Source organism: Athene noctua, chromosome 7 (genome assembly GCF_965140245.1).
Source record: "Athene noctua chromosome 7, bAthNoc1.hap1.1, whole genome shotgun sequence".
Taxonomy (NCBI): Eukaryota; Metazoa; Chordata; class Aves; order Strigiformes; family Strigidae; genus Athene; species Athene noctua.
The window spans coordinates 35963708-35973966 of NC_134043.1; the positions used below are offsets into that span (position 1 = coordinate 35963708).

General features: G+C 48.0%; 1 protein-coding gene across 1 annotated transcript; it reads right to left on the minus strand.

The window, feature by feature from the left end:
• Positions 1-273: 273 nt before the first annotated feature.
• Positions 274-1081, minus strand: TSSK6 (testis specific serine kinase 6). The gene is given in 3 exon segments (XM_074911366.1): positions 274-491; positions 494-1027; positions 1030-1081. Coding segments are annotated over 3 exon segments (804 nt in total).
• Between the last annotated feature and the right edge of the window lie 9178 nt (positions 1082-10259).

The window sequence follows — 10259 nt, forward strand, 5'->3', positions numbered from 1 at the left end:
AGCAGCCCACCCTTTGCTCCTGCTGCTAACTCATCGTGGCCACTGGGTCTTGAAACCCAGCCCACAGCAGGCTCACATGTCTCGTTCGTGGAGGGATTTGACCACCTTCTGAGAGAACATGGTCTTGCTGGTGCTTGAAGTTCAGTCAGTTCCACAGACAGGCACCCCAGGGCTCAGAGCGATCAATAAACCACAGAAATGCTTTTCCACTGCAGCACTGACTGCACAAACCCATTTCTGCTCTCCTGAGTTCTCTGGGGAGGGCTTCCTCATTCAGATGTCCCTCTTCATCCAGCTGATCTTGGCCACCTGCCCCACGCCAGGATGGGAGGCCGGGCTGAACCGGAGCAGTTGGGCAGTGAGGGCTTGGTAGGGTGCCAGCAGTGGGGGCAGCCCCTCCAGGCACAGCCCCTCTTTCTTCTGATGCTGGGGTATGCTGCGGATGTTGGCAGCATCAAAGGGTGTGCAGCCGGCCGCTATCACATAGAGCACCACATGTCACACTTCTTGGCCTTGTAGGGGATGCCCATCAGGACCTCTGGGGAAGCATAGGCTGCTGATCTGCAGAATGTGGTGCTCAAGTCCAGGTAGCTGTTGGCCTCCTTACTAAAACTAAAGTCACTAAGCTTGGTCTGGTGGCCATCAGCGGTGAGCGGCACGTTCTCACACTTGAGATTCTGGTGTACCAAGCTGTAGTCGTGCAGGTGGAATATGGGCCCCATGACCTATACAAAGATGTCCCAGACCTTGGGGACCCAGGGCAGCTTCCCCAGCTGCTGCACCAGCTGCAGCAGGACAGTAGCTGCTGCCTCCATCATGATGCAGAGCTTCCCACTGCAGACTCTGATGGGCTCAAAGATGCGCATGATGTTGGGGTGCCAGATATTGTGCACGATGGAGAAGTCCCAGGGCAGAAACTTGTATGTGAAGGCTGGGGGTGCTTGTTGTCAGTCCACCACCTTGATGACTAAGGTGCCTTTGTTGCAGGTGGCCGCTTTCACCTTGGAGAAGCTGCCCTCCCCTAATCCAGCCTGTAACCCAGCTCACAAAGTAGCTTCTCTCCTGCATCAGATTTTGGCATGATGTATGATCATAGAATCACAGGCTGGTTTGGGTTGGAAGTGACCTTAAAAATCATCTAGTTCCCACCCCCAGCCACGGGCAGGGACACCTTCCACTAGCCCAGGTTGCTCACAGCCCCGTCCAACCTGGCCTGGAACACTGCCAGGGAGGGGGCAGCCACAGCTGCTCTGGGAAACCTGTGCCAGTGTCCCACCGCCCTCACAGGGAAGAAATTCTTCCTTACATCTAATCTAAGTCTGCCCTTTTTCAGTTTAAAACCATTACCCCTCATCCTATCCCTACCCTCCCTGACACAGAGTCCCTCCCCACCGTTCCTGTAGCCCCTTTCAGCACTGGGAGGCCGCTATAAGGTCTCCCCGGAGCCTTCTCTTCTCTGGGCTGAACACCCCCAACTCTCTCAGCCTGTCCTCACAGGGGAGGTGCTCCAGCCCCTGAGCATTTGTGTGGCTTCCTCTGGACCCACTCGAGCGGGTCCATGGCCTTCTTGTGTTGGGGGCCCCAGAGCTGGACGCAGTACTCCAGGTAGACTTAATTTAAGTTGGTGTTTTGCTCCAGGATTTGAAAGCTTTATTATATTGTATGTGGAAGCTGTTGACCTTTGCTCTCCCCCATGCACACACCAGGGGAGACCTCCCACAGGGGGATATTTTAGAGTTTTTACCTCTTCTACCTCTTCATTTGAATTTTCAAAATAGGGCCCTGTGGATGATGATAATTTAAATGTCTGCTTTCTGGAATGAGGAATTCCTTTGGGGACCTATACCAGTTTTCAGCAGGGTATTAGTTATACTAAAAGCAGAACTGCACAGAGTAGTACAAAAGAGTGATTTCTACTGTCCCTAACTGCATACCACCTTGGCTGGCTGTAAATATTTACTTTTTCACAATGATGGTGCAGGGAGCTATTTTACTAGGTAGGCTTTCTGACTTCGTGTGGCGTGCACAGGGAACTTTAAATGCATCTTTCAGCAGAAACAGATTTTCTGTTTCTCGAACTTGAAATTGCTCTCCCTCTATTTTTATCTAAATGATATTTTGGAGACTTACAGAGAAGAAGTGAGACCATGGAGAGCTTCTGTAATTTAGTTTTGAAATGCTTTTAGTCAGTTTTAGTTGCCATGAGGTGACAGCCAAATTAAGCACAGGGCAAGAGCAGAGGGCAGCTGGGCTGGGTCGCAACATCCACTCCAGAGCAAAGCGTCCCTCCCATTGCAGTGTCTGCTCCTTCCTCACGATGCTGCATCCTTGGCTCTCACAAACAGTTGTTTCTGGTTTGTGCTGTTTTTTAAAGCTGCTAGAGGATACTGTCCTCCCTGTGGAGCCCACATTTCCTTTCCAGCTGTACAAAGGAGCCTAGGACCACAAAACGTCCGCCTTCCTAAATACCAACCCGAGTGCTATTTTTAATTTTTGAATATATGTTTCATTCTGCAGATCAGTTCTAAAGAGGAATAAGACTCAACCAAAGATAGAAGACAATCCATCTCATGAATTCATCTTGACAGTGTTCTGAGGTCTCTTGAGGACATCAAATTAATTAAAAACTCCAAACATAAGCCTGTATGTGCTGCAGGTGTGCTTTGCTCTGACTCCTAAGGGCAAGTAATGTAATTGTCATGTTGAGTTTTATCTGCTGTAGAAGTCGTGGGTCAAAACCAAACCATTTTCCCACCTCAGATGCTATTTCTACAGGCCAGTTGTAAGTATGAGGATTCAGTGTGTCGTGGAAGCGCAGTTGCCAGGCAGGTATCATCAGACATGTATTGTCAGGCATGCTGTGTCAAAAGGCCAGGCAAGTGGCACACTGAAATGCTGGGGTCTCAACCCCAAGCCCCAAATTAAGGTTGACATATGGGTGATTCCCACAGCCCTTCACAAAGGGGGGTGAGTTCACCTTCAGGCTTCCCTCCAGGGTGGTGCCGGCCTTGCAGACAGAGCCATTGGGTAAATGAGCCCCAGGTGTCCCACACTGAGTAACCCAAGGTCAGGTGTCCCACTGAGGGATAAAAGCTGGGACCCCTTGCAGGAGGGGCAGTGTCTGTGTGTGAGGTGGATGTCCTGTGCAGAGTTCCCTGTTGGGGAAGGACCTCCCGCCTCCCTGGGACTGGGCTCCAGTCAGGTCTGGCTGTTGTAAATGTGGGCTGTGTGGAGATTCAGTATGTGGCTTCCTTGGTCTTATGTGTTTGGCTTGTTGACTCGGTTGTCTCCCGTCCCTTCTATGGGAGACTGCATTTCACCATTTATTCCACCCATTGTTGGTTGTGGGGTGTTGCTGTTGGGGTCAGTGGGATTGATGTCAATTATGTATAATCTGACTGACTTGTTTGTACCCCCAGCGCTCACCCATGTCCCGACCCTTTTGTATCAAATACAATTTGGTTTTTGGTTCATCTTTATGCTGGCTGTGTCCTTTATGCTAGGCCTGATAACTGGCAAAACACACAGCTGTTCCATGATGGAGGACTCGCTCCTGTGCAGCAGTTACCCTGCCTGGAAACATTCAAGTTCAGCTTGGATGGGGCTCTGAGCAACTTGGTCTAGTTGAAGATGTCCCTGCTCATTGCAGGGGGGTTGGACTAGATGGCCTTTAAAGGTCCCTTCCAACCCAAACTTTTCTGTGGTTCTATGCTGGACACTGAGGAATGTCCTCAGCCTGTCCTTATCTCCTCTGAAGACAGGGGAGGTTCTCTTCGATGGCAAGGACTTTACCTGGGGCTGATGTCTGCATGGAGGCCAAGTGGAGGTCATCCCGCACACCTGCAGAGGTGCAGGATGGGACCCAGCCAATGCTCTCTTTTGATTTGGGCCATCAAATTAATGCCCCCAGATTTCTTCTGAGGCAGATCAGAAAGAAGCCATTTCCAGAAGTTCCCATTCAGAAACTGCTGTTACTTAAACACAAAAAAATCCTGCCTAGCAATCAGTCGGCCAGATGCAGAGAGCCATTTTGCTGGATACACATGATTTCCTGGCACTTCTGTTTAGCCTGTGAGTCATAACCACAGTGACTTCAGCAGAGGTCTGAGCTGGACTTTTCCCAGGAACTGGGAACTTTGAGGTGGCTAAACGTAAGCGAACCAAGCAGGCATTTTTACAAGGGAAAATGCTTAGACCAGGCATCCTTTCCCCACTTACTACTGGAGCACCTCTAGAAAATTCTGTTGTCACACACTCCAACAGATAAAAAGATGTGTGTGTAGCTATCTACAGGGGCTTGGCTGATGTTCAGTATATCTTTTAAAACAGGAATAGGAGTTCATGTTGTAGACATGTTCCCAAAGCCTACAGGTAAAATCCTCATCCATGGGAAACCTCTTTCAAGCCCCCTATAATAACATAACCAAAAAATGTTTTGTCTGAACTGCAGTAGAAAAAATGAATTGGTGGCTAAGCACTACGTTGCAATGGTAAGGGGTAATGTTGTGGAGTCCCCCATTGCTGGTAACTCCCCATCTGGTCGAGGGAGCTTGTCGCTTTGGGGAGGTTTTTAGCAAGCTTGGCTGACGTGGACAGTTTCAGACTCGGTAAGCCCTCCTCTAAGCCCAGAGAAAAACACGGTGAAGTTAGACACTGCAGGAGCGTCCCAGGGGCTGAAGCTTGAGCAGTGCCGGGAAGGAGACAGGGAAGAAGGCCCTGGTGAGAACTGGGACAGAGCAGCTATGTCTCAAACACTCCCCCTCCTGCACGCTCCCGGCTAAAGCGAGCTGGCTTTGCTGCCAGGGCTGCAGACGTCGTACTGTGCATCTCTGTGCTCCCAATCCACAGCTCGCAGCGTGGCCTGCTGTGAAAACCTCCAAAGACAGACAGCAAAATGCTTGAATGAGAGGTTTCAGTTTGGCAGGACACTGTCAGGCAGAGGAGGAGGAAAGATACCTGAGCTCAGCTTTTTGTGCTGTGCTTAGATCTCAGAGAAACAGATTTTTGCCTTGTTAGATGTTGGCTCAACATTTATTGGTATAAAAATGCACCAGAAAATCTCTCTTGCTTTCAATCCCTCCACCTCAAGTACTGCTACCTGTGGTATAAATATTTAGGTCACACCAATATACTTTAGTAGGGTACTCGGTACCAACATATAAAATGATGCCGAGTTTCTCAACTTTCTGGTACATTTTTTGATATCAAAGCTGTGTTTGTAGAACTGATTTGTTTCATTGCTCTTGTAAATAAGAGTAATTAGAAATCAGGCAGCAATTAATGGTTTGTTAAATCTGGTACGTGAGCAGGGTGAGCTGGTCTGCAGAGGTATAAATTATTGGAGCTCACTGTCAGGGTTTTCATTATGGGGATGTTTTCTGACTCTGGCAGCGTGGTCGTGCATTGGCCTGACACAGCTGATTCCTCTCCCAAAAGGCTGATCAACTCCTGAAGCACCATTTACGCTGCTGTGCAGTGCAGGGACACCAGGGAGCTACCAGGCGCCCCAGAAACAACTTGCCTGTTTCAAACTCTGTGTAAGCTAATGTACCTCCCTGGGTAAGCCCACCCAGGGAGAGCCCTGCATTGCCCAGGGCTGGATGGCTCACCAGAGACCAAGCTGTCACACCAAAATCAAGAGGAGCTCTGAGTGAGCCTTGCCCAGGCTCTGGGTGTGTTGCAATTACTTAGTAACTCAACCTTGCCCAGAAGCTAAGGCAGCTGAAGGTCTCCAACCCGCTGCACTCTATACAGTTAACTTCAACCAGAGAAGAACAAACGAGTCATGAGATGTAACAGAGGTAGTTTTTTTTTTTTTCTTTCTGTGTCATCCCATAGACTTTTTTAATTAATAATTAGGTCTTCTCTTGCAGGAAAATCCTGGCTGTGCTGCAGTTGATAGCGGGGAAATCACCAGTCTGCTATCTGAACATCGGGGTTAATCAAACAGGTCTGTGTGGTGCCTTTTTGGGTGGCTGCCCTCTTGCCAAACCTCAGTGAGGCAGTACCACATCAGTGTAATTACTGGACTGAGGTACCTGCTGTCATGCAGTATGGCAAGCAACTGAGCTCACAAGAGGGCCATTAGAGCACGTGTTTCAGAAACTTCTCCCTCTCCCCTGTGACCACATGGACCCCGAAGTTCCCCATCCTGTGACCCGATCCATGAGGGCAGGGCCGCGGGGAGCCCCGCTGGCATGGGGGCAGAAGGGGCAGAGTGGTGACAGGGGCTCAGAGTGCCTGTCATCAATCTGATGCCAGATTGACACCTCTGGGGCAGGGATTTCACATCTGAGCAAACGCTGTTGAGCGTAATGTGGGTCCTGCAGGCACATGCGTACCATACTATACTCCTGTTAACGCAGATGTCCCAGAAGCCAAAACAAACCATAGTTTTATACCTTATGCCAAGAGGCTGTAAGTTACAATGTGTAGAACGACCTCTGTACTTGCACAAAGCCCTTGAGATTCCTTTAAATACTTCTATTTCCATACAAGCAGAAATACTTTGCCCAGAGGTTGTAACTTTCATGACCAGCCAGGTAATTCCTACCCCATTTTGTGACCAGTCTATGGCCAGACTTTATTGCTTAGCACCCTGTGAATGTGGGAGTGCACAAACAGCTGCACAAGAAGTGAAAATAACTAATGTTAATATTTTTGCTTGACTACCTTGTTACAGAGGTTACAAGGGGTAACTACAAGTTTTCCTAGCAGGTACTGAAGTTACCAAGATCATCTTGCCAGCAATGGGTAAAGAAAGCTCTTTAAACAGAAGCTTTCCATGTTTTATCCTGTATTTGATTATATCATTCTCTTTAATATGGTTGTTTTACTTTCACAGAGAACCCTGGCCTGAAATCTGGATGCTGAAGGTGCTGGAGGCTGGTGAAAATTTTGCAGGTGAGAATTCTTCTGTAGTCCATGGAGCTATACTCCACTCTCTAGGTATTAGTACTGAAGGGAACAAGCCAAGATGAGGCTAGCTTGTAACAGGTACAACCACTCATTAGATAGGGTACAGCCAGTAAAGAAAATTACACTATTGGCAAGTACTTCTATTTTTCTAGTGATGTGATTTGCCCCTTACTTGTCAAGTACTATTCAGTGAGCTATTTAAAGAGAATTGATCACTGGCCTGTGTGATACCTGGGCAGGTGGAAAAACAGGGCAGATCCCATGAAAAGCATACCGAATCCAAGCTGCCTCAGGAGCTGAATTGCTGTCATTGCCCTAGATCCTTTCCTGCAAAATCAAGCTGTCTGTGAGGTTATTTTAGACACTGATGTTAAACAGACCTGGAAAGTCAAAGGTACAAAACTAATTGCAAAGCCTTGCCTCTGAACATTTGATGAAAGCTCTGTGTGTGTGCATACCACTGGCAGCATAAATTTGGCCATGGGCTCATGCCTCCTTAGTGGCAGCAACGGCAGCACTAGCAATGGAGAAAACCAGTCACAGGTAGTCAGAAATCTGTGCTTGGTAATGTGATGCTTTTTCTTCTTTTTCTTTCTTCTCATGTTTCAAGGATTGGTGTTTGTTTAAAATACTCTGGCTATGTTGGGGTTTTTATCCCCTTTATAGATAAGGAGATCTGGGACCTCACATTCCTGGTGTTCAGAAGCAGCTGTGATCCCCACAGCTGTTTGCCATCAGACCTTGCCTTTAGCCTCTTCAAACAATAAGCTAGTGAAGCTGGCTCTGGGACTAGTAAGACGTTTCCTAGAAATACAGTAGGATAAGAGGAACACCAAACAGAAAACTCCATGGGTGTCCATTAACCAAAACTGTTCAGACACCGAAGACAAACCTGAGGTTGGCACTCCTTGTGTGCCAGAAACATCTCTTCATGTAAATGTGAATTTAAACTGTGTGAAGGAATGGATATATGGCAATAGGCCATACCGCCACCACCTGGAGCAGCTTGTGAGTGCCTTGGTAGGTGCCAAAGGAGATGAAGGATGGAAAGGGCTAATGGGCTGGTCTGCAAACATTATTTTGCAGCTGGTATCACCAGGCTGCACCTGCCAAGAATCTCAAACCTGAAGGCAACAAACTAGAGTGGAGTGGGAGACAAAAGGGGCTAAGCAGGTTTTGGCAGGCTGGCAGCTTGAGGAGCAGGAGGACTCCCCTGGCAGGTCTGCTATTGAGAGGCTTTGCACCAGGAAAAAGGGAGGAAGAAGAGTGAGATCTTATGCTGCTGTCCTTGCAGTAAGCAGAAGGTTATGCCTGGCTTGTCAGAGCTAAGGAAAACCAGCTGCATAGGGAAGAAAGCTTTCTTTTTGGTGGTGGCATGCTGGGGAGGCGTGCCTGGGGAGAGATGGGAGCAGAGGGGGGACTCAGTTTAGGAGCTCACCGCACCCCTTTCCTGGCTAGAGGTGTTGATCTCACTGTCTTTATTCAGATGGCTCCTTCTCACCTCCTCCCTTCTGAAAGCTGGGAAGATTTTTCTTCCTTGGCCCATGCTGCAGACACTTGGCTTGGCCTTCAAGTGGGCGATTCCTGTGCACTTACTATGGAGATCCTCCAAACATCCTCACGAGCCAAAGGGAAGGGCTGTGCAGTGTTGACAGGCTGCCGGGTCAAAAGAAGTGTCTAAGCTTGCTCTTCCTGCCCTAACTTGAGGCTGGGGAAAGAGCCCAGCAAGCATGCTGAGATACTGGCTGCCTAGTGCTGAGGAGGTAAGAAAGGTAGGGGTAGGAACTGGGGCTCTGCTATACATCTGAGACCAGGGAACATTTCCCTGCTCTCCTTATTGCTTCAGCATCAACAAATCCCTTTTCATAGCTGAAAGATTAAATGCCTACCTCAGCTGTTGACTTGCTTACTGTATTTGTGTGCCTGCTATCTCTGTCCCTAGACAGAGCTAGTCAGTGTTTTGTCATGGCTGGCTGTTGAACAGGAGGGAGAGGGCTTCAGGTGAGGCTTTAAGCAAGGCAGAGATTTTTGAAAGCCACAGCAAATGTCTCTTGAGTTAGTGGAAATGGGAACTGGAATTGGGTGGTGATGAGAGTCAAGAGAAAATGAGAAGCTTTTCTTACCGCATCAAGTTATGTCCATTAAATCCAAATATAATTAAGTAAGAAAAGCATGTAAGTGTTTTGTGGTTAACTATCCCAAATGAAAGATACTTAAATTTCTTCCTTACGCTGATTTACTTCCCTGCCTGTGGAGAACATCATCCCAGAGCATTATGTATTCAGAAAGAGATTTACTTGTCTGGCATGTATTATAATTAATTTGTGGCCAATTAAGGACTGCCAAATTTGGCCTGTAACTAGGATGCGACAGCCTATGGTACACAGAGATGGAAAGCTGACAGCAAAGTGTTACGGCTATGAAGCAGATGTTTAAATGCCTTTAAAGGCTATGGACATTGTCAGAGGCTGATTTCATGAGTTGGTCTAGAGTCAGGTGCTAAAACATATCCTGAAGGTGCTCAACTAGCCACTGAGATGGCTTCTGCCACAGGCCTGGTTAGCCCTGGATGAGACCTGGGTCTGGCAGGGCTGGAGTTAAAGGAGAGAACAGGCTAAACATGCGAACCAAAAAGCTTCAGAGCTATCAAGACTGATGAGAATGTTTAGCCTGAGATCTGGAAGATAGTAAAGAGAAATTCTAAATGGTAGAAGGAAGTAATCTTGGACCAGATCGTTGGTGTGGGTATGCACATATCAAAGTGGGAGGTAGGCAGACAGGCACTTGGGAACAAGGCTGAAGGCAGCTAACAGTCTGAAGGTGTGTTTGCTGAACAGACTCCATCTGTTCTACTCCATCCAAGATCTAACTGGATAGGCTTTTGTGGAATTTGAAGAACCTGCCTGAGAAACTGAGCAATAAACTAGCCACGACCTTGAGAGAAAAAGCGTCAAAGCAAACTGAGGCTTATCACATGCAGAGACAAGAGGGCAGGTGGGTTGGGTGGGCAGTGAATATGGATCTGCTCACACAAGTAGCAGAAGACTCTGCATTACATTTGTTGCTTTGCTTTCCAGAAAATCGAGCTTTTTGCTGCTTTCCTGCTTGTGGTGGGCAGTGAATATGGATCTGCTCACACAAGTAGCAGAAGACTCTGCATTACATTTGTTGCTTTGCTTTCCAGAAAATCGAGCTTTTTGCTGCTTTCCTGCTTGTGTGATTCCCTGAAAGGGAAATAAATCCATTGAAAGCAGAAACCAGGTGTTCCCCTTGATTTACTGACAGTTGCTGCAGAGCTGGAGGCCTGGCAGGCCAGCCCAGACTGGGATGGAGGCACCGGC